At 46.2% G+C, this 18,641-nt stretch overlaps 2 protein-coding genes across 3 annotated transcripts in view; one reads left to right on the top strand and one right to left on the bottom strand.

Annotated features, from left to right (window-relative positions):
• The first annotated feature begins 3,022 nt into the window (after positions 1-3,022).
• On the top strand, positions 3,023-14,456 carry LOC132005954 (sialic acid-binding Ig-like lectin 8). 2 transcript variants are annotated; one of them, XM_059383477.1, is made up of 7 exons: positions 3,023-3,482; positions 3,688-3,966; positions 4,194-4,241; positions 5,083-5,340; positions 5,977-6,073; positions 6,400-6,496; positions 12,738-14,456. In XM_059383477.1, the coding sequence occupies exons 1-7, from the start codon at positions 3,029-3,031 to the stop codon at positions 12,912-12,914; spliced, it is 1,410 nt and encodes a 469-aa protein (XP_059239460.1). In that variant the 5' UTR covers positions 3,023-3,028; the 3' UTR covers positions 12,915-14,456. The 2 variants fall into 2 exon arrangements, with proteins under 2 accessions (XP_059239460.1, XP_059239461.1); XM_059383478.1 differs by lacking the exon at positions 12,738-14,456 and adding an exon at positions 6,763-8,526.
• A 1,791-nt stretch (positions 14,457-16,247) lies between these two features.
• The window catches only part of CEACAM18 (CEA cell adhesion molecule 18), a 9,838-nt gene continuing 7,444 nt past the window's right edge, over positions 16,248-18,641 (bottom strand). The window contains exon 6 of the mRNA XM_059383374.1: positions 16,248-16,284. Within this exon, the coding sequence (XP_059239357.1) occupies positions 16,248-16,284 (37 nt within the window). The remainder of the gene's footprint in view (positions 16,285-18,641) is intronic.

Raw genomic sequence — 18,641 nt, 5'->3', positions numbered from 1 at the left:
CCCCCCCCCCCCCCCCCCCCCCCCCCCCAATTCAGAGCGCCGCCCCTCCCTCCCCCGGGGAACCGGATGAGTCCTGTGCTGAGAAAGCGTGCTCTATGAGTGGTGGCCCCACCTCTCTATTGGAGCAGAGGTGATGTTGGTCACAAACAGCACAAACTTGGTAGCTGGAGGATTTCCAGCACAGTGAAAAACTGGAGTGGATTGAGAACACAATACCTGGGAGTCCAGAAATTCTCAGGGTTCTAAGATTATCTGTGGAATTCAAATCCCTTGAGATTGCCTCAAACTTCCTACCATGTCTACTTGTCCCTGAGAACTCACCTTGCAGAATTCAGAAAAGCAGGAGTCCCATGCATCCCCAGTCTGTGCCTCTCTCCTCCCAGTCATCTACCCTATGGCACTGGAATTGTCAGATCAGGTCTCTCAGTGGGATGTTGCTCCTCTCAAAGACAAGGGCTAGATCTCTCATACTCACCCCCTTACTGGAAACCCGAAGACACAATGTAGATGGTTGTTGAACGAATGAATGAAATTTCCTCTCTCATCTCATGGGAAGAGTTGATCATTCTTCCCTATCAGATTAACATAAGCTAACCATCTCCCAGCTCACTGGGTCCTGGGCTGACAATGATTGATGAAGTCGGGGTTGGGGGGGGGGCGTCCCTGTGTAGACAGTGGTGCATAAGACAGGGCACTGGTATGATCTGGGCAATTCATTTGCCCACTCTGGACCTCAGTGTCTTCTGAAAGTCAGAGAAGTGGGGCTTGAAGGCCTCCCAGCTCTGATGGCCTGTGGCTTTTAAGTTTCTCTTTTGAATACAGCTAGATTCTCTGTGGTTCCCCTGTATCTCTCCTCCTCAGCCTTCTGTTTTTCTTTGCGAACTGGGGACCATGGAAACAGACTGGGGATGGCCCAGCCCTTCTGACCCCAGAGATGCTCCAATTGGCCCTGCTGGGAGAGAATGGGTTGTCCAGGGCAGGGAGCCAGGGTGGAGGGATGGGGCAACAGTGGGAGACACAGCTACAAATGCAGGAATTGTTGGTGGTGTGGGAGTATATATGCATGCTCAAATCCTGCCCCTTCCCTTCTCAGTGACGCCAGCACTGACTATACCCCTAGTTATGGGTATTGGTTCTGGGAAGGTGTAACATGGGATGGGCAGATTCATAAGGTTAAATGGAAGAAAAGAGACTGTAATTTTTTCTTTGCATACAAAGTCTTAAGAAAAACATGTGTAAGGCCATAGTATTAAAGGCAGCATGCTTGGGTGATAAAGCTGTGAAGAAAAACCAGGGAACAATTAGCATTAAAGTGACTCTCAGCAGGGCGCCTGGGTGGCTCAGTGGGTTAAAGCCTCTGCCTTCGGCTCGGGTCATGGTCCTGGGGTCCTGGGATCGAGCCCCACGTTGGGCTCTCCACTCAGCGGGGAGCCTGCTTCCTCCTCTTTCTCTACCTGCCTCTCTGCCTACTTGCGATCTCTGTCAGTCAAATAAATAAATACATCTTTTTTTAAAAAAGTGGGAGTGGGGTGTGCGATAGGGATGGGGACCCAAGGGGATGGTCCAAGGTGCCTGCAATGCTCTATTTCTATCTTGTGATGAATCACTGAGTTGTTTTTGTGGGCATCCTTCCTTTTTTTTTTTTTTTTTAAAGATTTTATTTATTTATTTGACAGACAGAGATCACAAGTAGACAGAGAGAGAGGAAGGGAAGCAGGCTCCCCGCTGAGCAGAGAGCCCGATGTGGGGCTTGATCCCAGGACCCTGGGATCATGACCTGAGCCAAAGGCAGAGGCATTAACCCACTGAGCCACCCAGGCGCCCGGTGGGCATCCTTCTTTGTGTGTATCTTATATTCCCCCCCTCCCCACCAAATGTATCAAGAAAACCAACATCAGTGGGAGGGAGTGCCACTTACTAGGGCTCCCAGCACCTTCTCCCAGTCCCCAGCCACACAAAGCTAACCGTCTGTGAATTCAAGTGCACATCTCTTCTCTCACGCAGTCCTCACCATCTTGAGGGTGGATGGCACCTAGCTGGCATCCTCCCCGCCCCCGTGTCCCTTGCACTTCCGACTCCTGGGAGAAGAACCTGTAGGCTGTGGAGCAATGAAGAGGAGCATGGCCCTGTGAAGTACCAGTGGTGAAGAAATTGTCCTCGCACCAGACAGCCACGAGGAAGGGGGAAAGGGGAACTTTCTATCCCTTTCAAAATCCTCCCCTTCTCTTCTGCACTTCTCCCCACAGCAACCCTGCTTACAACCACAGCCTCAGGTTCCCCTTCCTCCTTTGAGTCAGGCGCCCCTCAACATTCTTGGAGTCTTCACCTCCACTGCCCGAGTGTCCCTTCTGCCCAAGCTTCCTGTGACACAACCTCCCATGTGGGGGGACAGTAGCCCCTCACTCTGCCTCTGGCCCCTGTGACAGGGGGCTCCAGGTGCCGGACACTTATCATCTCCCCATTGGACAGTGACTCTCAGAGCAGCGGCTGGGGCTAGTCTGTGACTTCATGAGCAGGGAGGGGATGCCCCCTGCGTGGATGCCAAGGGCGGGAGGACAGTTGGCTTCCTCACGCCCCCAGGCCTGGTCTCCCCCACCTGTTGAGTCCCTGTGTCCTGCCCCCAGCAGGGCTGACTTCCACAGATATGTACAGCCTGAGATTCAGGGGATCTGGCCAGAAGGGACCCATTTTCACTTTGTGGAAAACAACCCCAGAGGGTATCAGCAGGGAGACGGGAGATGGGGTTCGAGCCCTGCACAGGGGGTGAATTTGGCTCCCTGAGGGCTCTCACCCTCTTTGGCCTCCTGGCCCAGGGTCCCCAGGAGTGGACATGTGGTGGCGGATGACTGATTCCCAATGGTTGTCCTGGACCTGACAGTGTCTAGGTGTGAAGTTCCTCCTCTGACGAGGGTCACTGTTCTGACATCACCTGCATCTTCCTCCTGGGGCTTCCTCTGATTCTTGCAACTTTTAGTTCCTGAGAGACCAACCCCGAGAAACAGACACTCTGGGGACCCTGGCACTGCCAATGCCGGACATGCTTCTGCTGCTATTGGCCCTGCTCTGGAGGAGGGAGGGGGCTGATGGCCAGAGGTGGCCTGAGAAGGGGGTCCAGAAAATTTACAGTCTGCAAGTGAATGGCTTGGTGACTGTGCAAGAGGGCCTGTGTGTGTTTGTGCCCTGCAACTTCTGGAACCCTGAGAACTGCAGGTCTGACTTAACCTCAGCTCTCGGCTACTGGTTCCAGGAAGGGGCTGTTGTACACCACGATGCTCCAGTGGCGACAAACAACCCAGATCGTAAAGTGCGGGAGGACACCCAGGGCCGATTCCGCCTCCTTGGGGACCCCCGGGCCTACAACTGCTCCCTGGACATCAGAGATGCACAGAGAAGGGACTCGGGGACATACTTCTTCAGGGTGGAGAGACAGTCTTCTGCGAGCTGCAGTTATAAACAGAAAGTGCTTTCCGTGCAAGTGACAGGTAAGAAGGAGACCCCAGGAAAGGCCACCCGGGAAGGACGGGGTTCCTCGGTCAGAGCTGGGATGGGACTCCCCCTTCCTGGGAGGGGTTAGAGGTAACACATGTCAAGGTTCAGAAGCAGGAGCTGGACCAAAGCCTGAGGCTTCTCTCAGGGTCTCACCTCGGACCCTCCTCCTGATTCTCCTGTCTCCCCTTCTCCTCACAGCTCTGAGCCACACACCTGACATCCTCATCCCGGGGACCCTGGAGTCTGGACACCCCAGGAACCTGACCTGCTCTGTGCCCTGGGCCTGTGAGAGGAGCACGCCGCCCATCTTCTCCTGGACGTCAGCTGCCCTCACCTCCCTGGGCCCCAGGACTCTCCTCTCCTCCGTGCTCACTCTCACCCCACGGCCCCAGGACCATGGCATGCCCCTTACCTGTCAGGTGACCTTGCCTGGGGCCAGAGTGACCACAGTGAAGACCATCCACCTCAATGTGTCCTGTGAGAGCCAGGCCAGGAATCCCTGGGTCCCTGATGGGGTCATGAGGGCAGCGGGTGGGGGGTCAGGGCCTGGGGCGTTGGGTGTTGTTCCCAAAATCTGGACTGGAAGAGGGTCAGGAGGACACCTGTCTCCATTCTTTCTCCACTTATGCAGCTGTTGGGGACAGAGGGCCAATGTCTACCAGTCCTCCCCATTGACATGAATCCTCCATGTCTTTCTGTCCCAGACTCCCCGCAGAACTTGACAGTAACTGTCTCCCAGGGAAATGGCACAGGTAGGATAGAGCTTCCTCTTGGGGTGTGGGGAGCAAGGGCAGGGCCAGGGTCATCCCCTTTCCTAGCCTCCGTGTTGCTGTGAGCAACTGTCCCCTTCAGCTGCCTCCTCCCCCACTTCTGCACCGCCCCCCACCCCAGCTCTGTTATCAGAAGAGGAGAACAGGGCAACGTGCACACAGCACATCTGCCCTTTATCATGCATCTCCTGACTCCTGATTCATCTTTTATCCTCCCTAGCAACTGTTTATTTAAGTACTTCTGAACAGGTAAAGCAGTCACACAGACAAATATTCAAAATGCACAACAGAGTCTGTCCTCAGATGCCCAGTCTCCTCCTGGGAAGTGACCAGTGTCCATAGGCTGCTCTGAGTCTTGCTGTGTTTGCCTGGACGATCTAAGGGGTCCTCTGATATCAGTAGTACAGACTGTCCTCGATCTCCTCCGAGACTGTGCGGTATTCCTTCCCGTGGATGGATTCTGATTCTGTCTGAGTCTTCCGATGGGAGATCATGGCATCCATTTTATTCTATTAGCTGAAAGGCTGCAATGAGTAATCTGCAATGAGTAATCTCCTTTCACAACTTTGTATATGTATGTCTGGGGGATAAGTCCCTAAAAGCAAAATGTAGCTTTTATGTTCTTTCCACGTTGAGGTATGTGGCCAGTTGTCCTGAATGGAGGATTGACAAGGGTGCATTCCCACCAACAAGGGGAAAAAAACATGCCTTTTCCTGCACCTCAACCTACTTCTGTTTCTCTGTCCCCTCATCCAGTCTGTTTTCAAATCCTGCTTTCGCTCTCTCTTTTTGTCTCTCTGACTCTCTGTCTCTTTTTCTCCAGCACCCACAGCCCTGGAAAACGGCTCGTCTTTTTCAGTCCTGGAGGGCCAGTCCCTGCACCTGGTCTGTGTTGTCAATAGCAACCCCCCTGCCAGGCTGTATTGGGCCCGGGGGAGCCTGACCCTGTGTTCTTCAAATCCCTTGAACCCTGGGGTGCTGGAGCTGCCTCGAGTGCAGGAGAAAGATGAAGGGGAATTCACCTGCCGAGCTCAAAACCTGCTGGGCTCTCAGCATGTCTTCCTGAGGCTCTCCCTGCAGAGTGAGTGCACCTGTGTGTGTGTAAGGGGGTGCTGGGGGAGAACAATCGCACTGCCCCCAGGACCTCCAGCAGCCTCTGAGCCTTACAGGGAAGCTCAACTCTGGTCTGTGCTCCCCTGTGAGGCCAAGATTTTCCCTGCCACCTATAGTTTCATTGTCCTCTTCCTGCCAGACCAGGGCTGTAGGGTAGGGTGAAGCCTGGGAGGGGAAGGAAGTGGGTCTTGAAAGAGAGGGGCTGGGGCCTGCACAGGTGTGTCCAGGGACACAGATCCTTGATTTGTGGGACAGGGAGGAAGGTGAGGCAAGTGAAGCACTCACCAGAGCACAAAATTCAAGGAGAAGCCTCCGAAACCTCAGTAATGAGAAGTAATACTGCATTGCAGTGTTTTTAAAAATATAAATGAATGCAAAATAAATATTACCATGAACCCAATATCCACATTTTAAATACAGACAGGCTGCACTCCAGCATCTGTTTGCTTCTCTCACCTGGCCCTAATCCCCTCCCCAAGATCCGGGTGCCCCTGTTTGGAGTCTGGCAGAGGGGCTAGAAAATGGGAATCTGGGGTCCTACAGGGAGTGGGAGATTGTACCGAGTTCTTGGAGAGGAATCACCAATAATCCAATCTGTCTGCAGGAAAAGCATGGCCTTTTTCTGAGAGGCTGCTGGGGGCTGCTGGGGGAGCAGGTGTTATGGCTTTATTCTTCCTGTGTCTCTGCATCATCGTCATAGCGTGAGCATTGACCCTGGGGGTGGAGGGATAGCCCCGGGGTGGAAAGGGCAGGTGGGCCCAGAATAGAGGGACTTGGATGGCTCAAGACCCTGAAGCAAGGGCAGGAAGGAGGTCGATGGCACCTGGGTGAGTCTGTCACAGAACTCTGGCCCCACTGTCGTGGATGGGGAAGCCTACATTCTCAACACTGGGGTCTCCAGAAAGGGACCACCACTCTCCTACCTCCATTACCCTCCAGCCCTTGAGAGAGAACAGAAGAGGGAGTCAGTCTGCTTATAGCATGCTGAACTGACCAGACTGAAAGGCTCTCCGGTCTCTTCTCTCAGAGTGAGGTTCTGCAGGAAGAAAGCCACAAGGTCAGCAATGAGCATCAGGAACATGGGCATGGAAGGTGTAAACACTGTCACAAGGTCAGTCTCTCAGGTGAGTGACCTGGGCGACTTGCCATTGAGCATCCATCCTGGACACCTCCCCCTAGGATGGCCCCCAGGATTGTTGCGCAGCATGGTCCAAAGTTGCTCTCCTTATCTCCTCCTCTTTCTCCTTAAGGATTCCCCTTCTTTGTGACAGCACAACCACCCCCTCCTCTTTCTTTCAGGCCAGGCATGGAGGAGTCACCTTCTCTTTGTCCTCCCTTTCTTCTCCTAAAACCCTAAATTCACCATGTCTTGTCTATTTTTCCTCTTAAGGACAGCTAACATCAGCACCTCCTCCCATCTTGACTCCCTTCATTGCCAAGGCTTCAGAATCTTTTCCCTGGACCCCCTCACCTCCTTGCCTCTCACCATCCTTGTTCTACACCAAGCAGTCATCTAAAAACCATCACTACTCAGTTCCTCTGCGTTTGAACTGCTTGTCTCCACTGTCTAGACCAGAGGCTGGCAACTTTTTCCTAATCTAGGGCCATATAGGTATTTTGGGGTTTGCAGACTTTACCTTCAATTGTAAGCATTCAACTCTGCTGTTGTCAAGTAAAAGCAGCCATAGACCATATGTAAATGAATGAGCACAGATGTGTTCCAATAAAACTTTATTTACAGACACAGGCAGTGGGCTGTATTTGATCTATGGGCTGGCTATAGTTTGTGGACCCCTCACCCAGAGAATAGAGTCCAAAATCCTTACCCTGCAGCCCGGGATATTCCGACCTCTCAAACACGTCTCCAGAAGGACTAGGATTAGGGTGAAGTGAGGGAAGAACTTGCTGCAGATGCAAAACTTAACGTAGTGCTGAAAAATATCAGTAATCCAGAATAATGTCTTAATTTACTATTTTTTAAAAAAGCAAAATTAAGGCAAAAAAACCACGATAAGGAAAATACCAAAAAACTCTAAAGAATGACAGGATCAGTAGACTAAAGTTAGTTAAAAATTACATAAGATCATAATTGAGTTTAGAGAAATTGTCAAACATCGCAGCATTCTCAAATGAAAACCAGAGAAGGGAGAAGTTGATTTTAAAAATGTCCTCTCTGGGCGCCTGGGTGGCTCAGTGGGTTAAGCCGCTGCCTTCCGCTCAGGTCATGATCTCAGGGTCCTGGGATCGAGTCCCGCATTGGGCTCTCTGCTCAGCAGGGAGCCTGCTTCCTTCTCTCTCTCTCTGCCTGCCTCTCAGTGTACTTGTGATTTCTCTCTGTCAAATAAACAAATAAAATCTTAAAAAAAAATAAATTAAAAAAAAATAAAAAAATAAAAATGTCCTCTCTACATTTGCTTTCAGCAAAACCAGAAAAGCAAAATTATCAAAAATGCTGATTTGGTTCTAAATAAAATCTTTAAACAGAAAGTAATGTTTTATTACACACAATCTTCAAGTTTGCAATAATATTTCAATTATTTTAATGTGAAAAAATAACCATTAAAAATATACAAAAACATTTTTCAGGGGCACACATGTCTTCTTTGGTCTCAAGCTCCAAATGGTTCAGAAAGTCACTCTTACTTTCTACTCCATCGACTTCTCTGAACAAGGTTTATTTGTGCCCCTGGATCTTTGCATGGGCTGTTCCTTTCTCCTCAGATGCTTTACCCTCTCATTTCCACTTCTTCATTCCTGCTCGGCCTTCAGGCTCCAATGTAAATATCACACTTTTCATCCATTTATATTCAGAGCCTGACTGGAAGCCTTTGCAGGATTTTGAGCAAAGTGCCATGTAGGCATCCATTCATTAATTCATTCAGGAAATGTTACTGAGCATGTGCCAACTGACAGGCATTTCATCTGCCAAAGATTCATCTATGAAAAAAATCTGGGGCGGGGGGCACCTGGGTGACTCAGACAGTTAAGTATTGGCTCAGGTCATGATTCCAGGGTAGGGATCGAGTCCCACATCAGGCTCCCTGCTTCTCCCTCTCCCTCTCCCTTTGCCATTCCCCCCACTTGTGCTCTGGCTCTATCTCTCTGTCAAATAAATAAAGTATTTTTTTTTAAAAAGAAAAGAAAAAAATTCCATCTCAGGCTCAGTAAGTTTTAGTCTAGACATAGGGATATAACCAATCAATCAAACAACCAAACCACAAATAAGTGACTACAATGGAAAGGACAGACCTGTACTTTGGGGACAATGCAGGGCACAGAAACTGGGAATGATGGGGAGATGGCTTATGTTTTATTGTTGTTGTTATTCTTTATTTTATTTTGATAAACTTACCACCTAGCCATCTGTAAATGTACAGTTGTGCAACCGATTTCCAGAACATTTTCATCTTGCAAAACAAACTTACAAAATGTTGTACCCATTGAACAACAACAACCCACTTCCCCTGCCGCTCCAGCCCTGAAACCACCATTCTATTTTCTGTTTCTGCAAGTTTGATGACTTTACATACCTCACGTAAGTGGAACCATGCAGCTTTTGTCTTTTTGCAACTGGCTTATTTCACTTAGCATATTATCCTCTAAGTCTACCCATGCTGTAGCCTGTGACAAGATGTCCTTTTTCTAAAGGTTTATTTATTTTTTATTTGAGAGAGAGAGAGAGTGAGAGAAGTGTGAGGTAAGGGGGAGGGACAGAGAGGGAAAGAAAGAGAATCTTAAGCAGACTCCCCACTGAGCAAGGAGCCCAATGTGGGGTTCAGCCCCACAACCCTGAAATCATGACCTGAGCTGAAATCAAGAGTCAGACACTCAACCGACTGAGCCACCCAAGTGCCGCAAGGTGTCCTTCTTTCTAAAGACTGAATAATATCCTGTTGTATATATATAGCACATTTTCTTTATCACATTTCACATATCACATATCACATTTTTCTTTATCATTTTCTTTATCCATCATCTGCTGATGGATACTAGGATCATTCCACCTCTAGCTACTGTAAATAATGTGCAATGAACAAGGCAATGTAAATATCTTCTTGAGATTCTGCTTTCCATTTTTTTTTTTTTGGATAAATACTCATAAGTGGAATTGCTGGATCATGGGAGTTTTTATTTTAACTTTTTTGAGAAACCACCATACTCCCTTGCCTCTTGGCTGCACCATTTTCCTTTCCCACCAACAGTACACAGAGTTCATTTTTTCCACATCCTTACCAACACTTATTGTTTTTTATTTTTTGCCTCTTAAAAATATTTTATTTATTTATTAGAGAGAGAGAGTAAGAGAAAGCACAAATGGAAGGGGAGGGGCAGAGGGAAAGAGAGAGAAGTAGACTCCTTGTTGAGAGCTGAGCCTGACTTGGGGCTTGATCCCAAGACTCTGAGATCATGACCTGAGCCAAAGACAGATGCTTAACTAACTGAGCTACCCAGGTGTCCCTATTTTTGTCTTTTTATAGTGGGCATCCTCATGGGTGTGAGAGGATATCTCTTGTAGTTTTGATTTGCATTTTTCTAATGATTACTCGTGAATGTCTTGCGTAGGCTTATTAGCCATTTCTATGTCTTCTTTGGCAAAATGTCTAATTCAAGGTTTTTTTTTTACCCATTTAAATAACTGGGTTGTTTTTTTGTTGTTGTTGTTGAGTCATGGAAGTTCTTCATGTATTCTGGATATTAACATCTTTTCAGATACATGATTTGCAAACATTCTGTGCCATTATGTAGGTTGTTTTGTGGTTTTCGTTAGTGATGATTAAGCAAAGACATGAAGGACCCTTAAGACTTTGCAATCTATTGTGCACAAAGAGCACTCTGGGCAGAAGAAATAGCAGGTGCAAATGCTCAGAAACAAGATACAGACCAGTGAGTGGAGGACCAGCAGGAAGTCTGTGCAATTAGACAGAGGGAGGCAAGTACCAACAGGCAGGAAATGAATTTGGAGAAGTCAGGGTATGTGTAAATCATGTCTGCACACCTAGTCTGCTGTGGGCATCTGGAGATGTTTGAAAAAAAAAAAAAAAAAAAGAAGGACATGACTTTCATTTTCACAGATCCCCCTGCTTACCATGTGTAAGAGACTGTCGTAGCAGGGGAGTTAGAAAGGAGGCTGGAGAAGCATTCAGGTATGAGATGATTATGATGACCAGAACCAGGATGGCACGAGAGATGGGATGATTGCATCCTGATGAAGTCTGAAATTAAAACCAATGGGAATTGCTAATGGATTAGGGGTGGGATATGACTGACTGAAAGGGGTCCAGGATGGCTCCTAGATTTTTTCACTGAGTAGCTAGAAGAGTGGAGGCATCAATCATTGTGCTTGAGAAAATTGTAGGAGGAAGAGATTTGGGGGAGAAAGAGTTCAGTTGGAATATATGTGTTTTGGACAAGGGAAACGGGATTTTAACTACACCATCAGATCAAAGGCCACAGTTCAAGAGAGGGAATGGACTGGTGGTAAGGCTTTGGGAGCCATTAGCCTATAAGAAATAAGACTACTACATGAAGACAACTGAGTAGATGAGGTCACAAGGTGAAGCTGAAGAAGGAAAGAGTCTGGGGCCCCTCTCCTACTTAGAGTTCAGGGAAATGGAGGGCAACCAGCAAAGTGTCTGGCAGGTCAGTTGATGAATACCTTGTGATTAAGAAAAGAAAGGCTTTTATTTAGGGAAGACATGCAATGGGGTCACCTGCTGTTGCAAAGTCCAGAGAGGCAGGAACTGAAAAGGGAACATTTAGATTTCACTAAGCAGAGGTCTTGATAACAGGAGTGTCAGGAAGTGTGTGTGTGTGTTAATTTGAATAACAAGATTTTTTTTTTTTTTTTCACATGATAATTATATTTTTATTTTTTTGAAGAATCTCCATATTCTTTCCCACAATGGCTGCACCAGTTTGCATTCCCACCAAAACTGCAAGAGGGTTCCTTTTTGAATAACAAGATTTTTAAAAAAAGATTTTATCTATTTGTTTGACAGACAGAGATCACAAGCAGGCAGAGAGGCAGGCAGAGAGAGAGGGAGGAAGCAGGCTCCCTCCTGACCAGAGAGCCTGTTGCAGAGCTTGATCCCAGGATCCTGGGATCACAGGGCTCCATCCCAGGACCTTGGGACCATGACCTGAGCTGAAGGCAGAGGCTTTAACCCACTGAGCCACTCAGGTGCCCCTAAAGCGTTCTCATCTAGAGGGGGCAGCAGAGATGGGTGCCTCCCAACCCCGGTCAGCACCTGTCACTCTGCAGTAATGAACGGCTATACATTTAGTGGCCTCCAACAGCATAATTTTATCATCTTACCATTCCAGAGGTCCCAAGTCCAAAATGGGTTTCACTGGGTTAAAGTCAAGGTGTTGGCAAGAAGGCCTGAGTTCCTTCTGGAAGCTCCAGGGGAGAATGCATTTTCTTGCCTTTTCCAGCTTCTGGAGGCGACTGGATGGCCCTGGTCTCGTCTTCAAGGCCAGAAGGATCTTCAAATCTGCCTCTGCCTTCTTTCACTTGTAAAGAGAAAGACCCTTGTGACCACATCCAGATAATCCAGGGCAATCTCTCCATCTCAATATGCTTAATTTAATTCCATCCCCAAAGTCCCTTTTGCCATATAAGATAACATATTCATAGATTCCAAGGGATTAAGATGTGGGCATTTTGGAGGGGCTGTTTTTCTGCCTATTTCACAGGGACATGATTTCTTTCACTGACTGACATTCCACCAAACTGTGAGCTTCCTAAGGACAGGTGCTATACCCAAATCAAGGCTTTGTAACTCTCTCTCCCTTACCCAGTTCCTGTTCACAGTTATATATTTATTTATTTATCTCGCTTCTTGCCTCCTCCCTAGGTTAAAAAGTAAGCTGCAAGGGGAAAAAAAGAGTAAGTTGCAAGAGGTCAGGGCCTATGTCTGGTATATGCATTAAAGTGTCCAGCTCAGGGCTGCATGCACAGGGGGGCCTCAGTAGGACACCAGGCTTTGGGGTCAGGAAGATCTTGGACTGGATCCTGGCTTCACCAGGGATTTTGAACAAGCTACTTCCTTGGTTTACCCTCTATTTTCATAGTGATAAAATAAGGACAATAATACCTTCTATATGGGGTTGTTATGGGAAGTTAATGAGATTCACAAGCACCAAATAAAGTGCTATGTATTAAATATTTGAGGAAAGTATGCCTGGAGGAGATTCCACGAGAATGTACATGGAAGGCAGCTATGCTCACCACTATACCACCAATGCGAGAATGTACATGGAATGAATGGATGAAAGAATTCATGGGTCTCCCTCCTGGGTACTCTCTGTCTTATCCTGTCCCCATCATTCTGCTCTGACTCCTTTTTCTCTCCCTCCACTCAGGGTCCCCTGATTGAATCCTGGGTAGGCAGCCTTCCCCCAGATGCGGCTACCCTCTCCTTGGGGGAGGAAGAAGAGCTCCATTATGCATCCCTCAGCTTTCATGGGACAGACACTTGGGGCCGGCGGGAACAGGTGCCAACTGGTATTGAATACTCCGAGATCAAGATTCACAAATGAGAGCCTGCTGAGACGAAGCCCTGGCTTGGGGGATCTTGGCCCCTGAGGGGCAAAGAAAAAGTCAGTCTGATTCCTGTGGAATTAAAAGGCCTGCAGGCGATGAGCTGTAAGTACACAGCTTTAGAACACAGGCTAAAAGAACACAGGCTTTAGGAACAGTTTCAAGTTCAAAACCACACGCCACCCCTTTACTAAGCAAGTGACAGATCAATCCCTACTTTTCAGTGTCTCAGTTTCCCGCTCTGTGAAACAGAGTGATGAGAACCCCTAGCTGCAAGTTCTTGGTGGGAATTACAGTAGGAAAATCCAGTCAGAGCTCCTGGCACAAAGTGTATGTTGACCACATGCTGGATCCCTGTGCTCTGAGCAGAAAAGTCTTCCTGAGAATTTTCCTGACTCTGGAGGGTTCCAGCAGCAGCCCTCACTCTCGCCTGCTGACATGCCTCCTCCTGGAACATCCTTCCCACTAGGTCTTCCTCTGCCCTTGAAAGCCAAGCTCAAGAGGTAGACTTCTGGGTTCAGAAGGGAGTCAAGCAGTGGGACATGATATCTCCCTGTGGAGACAAACCAAACCTATGAGGAAGGTTCCCAAACGAGTCAGTACATACATATGTATACATGCATAAATTGGCAAATTGGTTCCAAAATTTACATAGAAATGTGAAGGATCTAGAATAGCAAAAACAGTCTGGTGAAAGAAGAACACAGTTGGAGAAATAAGACTACTACAGAGCTAGAGAAACCAAGACACTGTGGTGTGGAAGAGAACACAGTCTAATTAGAGTGTGTATATATAGCTAATCGAACAGGTCCAAGTCTATTCAGTTGGGGAAGGAGGGACTTTTTAACAAATGGCCATAGAACAAGTGGATCAAGGTTTGGGAACAATGAACCTTGACCCCTTTCTCATGTCACATGCAAAACATTAGTCTGAGGTGAATCATAAACGTAGAAGTGAAACTATAGAGGTTTTATAATTGTGCTGCCCAGTGGTAGCCACTGGCCACGCATGGCATTTAAGACATGCTATACTAGGGGCGCCTGGGTGGCTCAGTCATTTAGAACATCTGACTCTTGATTTCAGCTAGTGCTGTGATCTCAGGGTCCAGGATAGAGCCCTGCATCTGGCTTGCTCCATGGGGAGTCTGCTTGCTCCTTTTCCTCTATTCCTTCCCACTCTCCTGCTTGCACTCTCTCTCTCAAATAGATAAGTAATTCTTTTTAAAAAAAATATGTGCTACATTTACAGTACAAAAAAGGGATAAAAGATGTCATTAATAATTTTTAATATGGATTACCTGCTGGAATGATAATATTTTAGATATACTACTTTAACTATACTGTTATTAAAAGTAATTTCACCAGTTTCTTTTTACTTTTTTTATTATAGCTCCTAGATTTTTGAAATTACATATTTGGCTTGCATTATTTTTCTATCAGGCAGAATTGCTCTAGGAGAGAATTTAGGAGAATATCTGTGGGTATACAAAGATTTCTCACAGAACATCCACAACAGTAAGCATCATATGTTTTTTTTTTCATTAAAAACTCTTGTTCATCAAAAGACATGATTAAGAAAATAAACAGGCAAGCCATAAACTGGAAGAAATATATATAAATATATATATCCCTGAAACGGGGCTTGAACTTAGACTATAAAAAGAATTATTACCAGTTAATAACACAATAACCTAATTTTTTAAATGAGGAAAATGACTTAATCATATATTTCACAAAAGAAGAGATTCAAATGGCCAGTAGGTAAATGAAAGGTGGTCAACACTGCTGGACATCAAGGAAATGAAATTCACCACAATGAGATGCCCTATCACATCTGTCAGAATGGCTGAAATCAAAAAGCCTGAGCACACCAAATGTTGGAGAGGGTGTAGAGGAATTGAAACTCTTGTATATTTCTGGTGGGATATAAATTGTACAACTGTGGGTTCTGTACAACAGTGTGGCGGTTTTGTATAGTTAAACAAAATACCCACTCTATGACCCAGAAATTCCACCTGTAATTTTTACTCGAGAAGAATGAAAACAAAGGTCCCACACAAACTTTTGTACATAAACATTTATAGCAGCATTATTCATAATAAACAAAGGTAGAAACAACTCAAATGCCCATCATCAACAACAACTACAAACCTAGATGCCCATCAACAAGTAAATGGATAACCAAAGTGTTACAGCATACAAACAACAGAATACTATTCCTCAAAATAAAAGAATGAACAGTTGGCCCATGTAAAAACATGAATGAATCTCAAAAACATGGTGAGTGAAAGAAGCCAGAAACAAAAGAATATACTCTATAATTCCATTTAGATGGGGCGCCTGGGTGACTCAGTGGTTAAGCCTCTGCCTTCAGCTCAGGTCATGATCTCAGGGTCCTGGGATCAAGTCCCACGTCGGGCTCTCTGCTCAGCAGAGAACCTGCTTCCTCCTCTCTCTCTCTCTGCCTACTTGTGATCTGTCAAATAAATGAATAAAATCTTATAATTCCACTTAGATGAAGTTCAAGTACAGATGAAACTAATCTATTGGGACAGAAATTCAACAAAAGGAGCTGCCTCTGTTTGGGGGTGTGTGGCTGGGGGATAACTTAAATAGTGCACAAGGACACTTTCTGGGATGCAGAAAACATCCCATATCTTATTGGGATAGTAGTTATATGAGTGTATGTATTTACCAAAACTCATTGACTTATTCATGTAAGATTTCTGCATTTTACTGTATATAGATCTACCTTTGACAAAAAATAATAAAAATTTTTAACAATAATGAAAAGTCTTTAGGTTAAATTCAACAGTCTTACTTAAGACTGTAAGGTGGGGAGGGGTGGCTGGGGGGCTGAGTCCTTAAGCATCTGCCTTCCACTCAGGTCATGACCCTAGGAGCTGCTGCGTTGGGCTCCTTGCTCAGCGGGAAGCCTGTTTTTCCCTCTCCCACTCTTCCTGTTTGTGTTCCCTCTCTAACTGTCTCTCTCTCTCTCTGCCAAATAAATAAATAAAATCTTAATTAAAAAAAGACTGTAAGGTGGGGAAATACAGGTTCAGATATAGAAATAGTAAAATGCCCACCTCTGCTGATGGGTACATGCAGTGGTTAACTCAGGATGTATTTGGTTTTCTTTCATTCAGATAAGGTGGTTTTGGAAATATCTGTGAATCTATGCATTTTTTGACCCATAGATCTAGTGGTTAAGTAAGTGACCACAGAGACAATGCAAAAAAGAAATTCATGGGCAGAATATAAAGAAATGGCACCGAGATGCATAAAAGTATGCACATACCTATTTTCAATCTGCCGGCACACCTCGAAGTTGATTCAGAAGACAGTGCTGGTCAGCCCATCTGAGGATGAGCTGTTAGCGGGGGAAGAGGGGCGGGAGGTGCTGAAAACTGGAGCTGGCTCTTCCTGCCCGCAATGTTTTAACTTTATTGGGTTTTAGTAGAGCAGAGTGGCACAGTGAAGACTGCTGGGTCCATAACTTTATTGTTTTTTTTTTTTCCTGATTATAAAAACAGTTCATACATTTTGTGAGGGGGAGAAAAAACCACTTTGGAACATACAGTAAAGTGCAAAGAAGAAAATTAAGAGATAAGACTGTTAATAGTTAACATTTTCCATGTTTTTGTACAGGGGTGTATATATGTGTATACGCACACATACATGTGTATGTATGCACATATATAAGTATCTGTGTGTGTATACATACAACTGTAGTCAGCTAATCTCCCCTCTTCATAACGATGGTCCTACCAGGTGCAGTTTTACATTATACATTCCTAACAATGAGTTGTAAGCATTTCCTGCATCAGTGAACACCTTTCTCCAGCGTGGTTTCTAACCATGACAGATTAGCGCAAACTGCGCAGTGTCCATTTAATAAATTCCTGGTTGCTGGGCAATTATAGGTTGTTCAGTTTCCCCATCACTGGCAATGTTCATCTTTGCATCTTCTCTGGTGGTGCCATGGCATCAAGCTAAGAGAAGGGAGAAGTCAGAAGCAGGTTTGCTTGTGGAGAAGAGGCCTCAGAATTAGAGCACAGGGCTCCATTTATGACCCGCCCCAGGCTACTTTCCATTGATTGGCTCTGATTGGCAGATGGAGCAGCCAATGGCCGCTCTTCCCTTGACGTCTCCCCCACCCTGTCCTAGGTGGGGACTCCAGACTTGCTCCTAGAGTCTCCATCTCCCAGCTTCAGTGTGACTGGGCTGGTTCCTTCTCTTGACTCTTTCCTCCAGTTAGACCCTGTTCCCTCTCCAGCCTGGCCCATCCCTCAGTGCTTCCCCTTCGCTTCCACCTCACCTTTTTGCCCATTTGGTTTTGTCCTCATGTTCTAAGGCAGACACTGGGTAACCGGGGCTGCCTGCGGGGAGAAATCAGAGAAGATGTCATGTTTCAGATCCTTAGGAAACAGAATTCCGGAGAATCCTGGGGAGATGAAGGGTCAGCTTCTTCTTTCCAAGCCCTCCTTGTGAAGGACCTCAGGAGTAGCAGGGGATGAATCTGGGAGTTTAACCTCTGCATTGAGAGTCCTCCACATTCCCCCATACGTTTTAGCATTTTTGATGTCTTAAGGTCACTGGAGGGAGATGCCATGGGGCAGCAGATGTGGGGAGGGAAAAGAGACTATGTGTACCTGGGGAAGAAGCTGGCACTACCTGGGCTAATTCCTAGTGATAATAATATTAAGTTATTTCACACCTGTTATATGCCAGACACTAGAGTAGATGATTTATAGAAATTATGTTGAATCCTCTCAACAGTCACACGAAGTAGAAACTTTATCCCTGTTTTGTGAATGAAGAAACAGGACTTCAGAGAGGTGAAGAAGCTTGCCTAAAGTCACACAGCTAGAAAATGACAGAAGCTTGTTCTGAACCTGGCCTTTCTGATTCCCAGCTCCCTGCTCTCATGCATTCCAGACTGGAGAGCTGAGACCAAGGAGAATGTGGCACCTCTAAGGAGAATGGGGCAGTGGAGATGTTCAGTTCACTCCTGGCTACGAGGAGGGGGTTATGCCTGGCTAGATTGCATCTTTCAGGTTGTAGAAGAAAAAGTAACCTAGATATCCTGGAACAACTCTTAAACTTCCAGAGTTTATCATGACTAGTTTGGAAAAGTACATAAACACATTGAATAATGATGCTATCAGTAATAATACTTAAGATTTTATTCAGTGCTTACTATGTGCCACGCTTTGTTCCAAGCTATTTGTCAGTGACACTGACTTTATCCCCATAGCAGATATCCCTGTGAGGTCAATACCAGTATTACTCCCATTTTACACATGGCAAACTGAAGCACAAATGGGCTAAATGTCACACTGACAGTCAATACTTTAAGCTTCTTGTTGGACCATGCAATGATCACATATAGGTTCCATATCAAAATACTAAAATGATTTGAAAACAGAATGTATCTTCTAAAATCTTCACTGTCATCACCACAATCAATACCACTGCCACCACAATCACTACCACCACCATCACCATTAACATCATCACCACCATCACCACCACCCCCATCATCACCATTACCACCATCACCACCATCACCACCGCCATCACCACCACAACCACTACTACTTTAGCATCACCAACATCATCAGCACCAGCATCACCATCACCACCATCACCATCACCACCACCATCACCACCACAACCACTACTACTTTAGCATCACCAACATCATCAGCACCAGCATCACCATCA

This window comes from Mustela nigripes, chromosome 17 (assembly GCF_022355385.1).
Source record: "Mustela nigripes isolate SB6536 chromosome 17, MUSNIG.SB6536, whole genome shotgun sequence".
NCBI lineage: Eukaryota > Metazoa > Chordata > Mammalia > Carnivora > Mustelidae > Mustela > Mustela nigripes.
Note: the sequence above shows the minus strand (reverse complement) of the source record. Positions and strands in the feature narration are given on the sequence as shown.

Bases quoted from the DNA above. Each gene is read 5' to 3' on its own strand.
- LOC132005954 (XM_059383477.1), top strand. From the start codon at position 3,029: ATGCCGGACATGCTTCTGCTGCTATTGGCCCTGCTCTGGAGGAGGGAG. The intron at 3,483-3,687 runs GTAAGAAGGAGA...TTCTCCTCACAG, and splicing joins GCTTTCCGTGCAAGTGACAG to CTCTGAGCCACACACCTGAC. The intron at 5,341-5,976 runs GTGAGTGCACCT...ATCTGTCTGCAG, and splicing joins CCTGAGGCTCTCCCTGCAGA to GAAAAGCATGGCCTTTTTCT.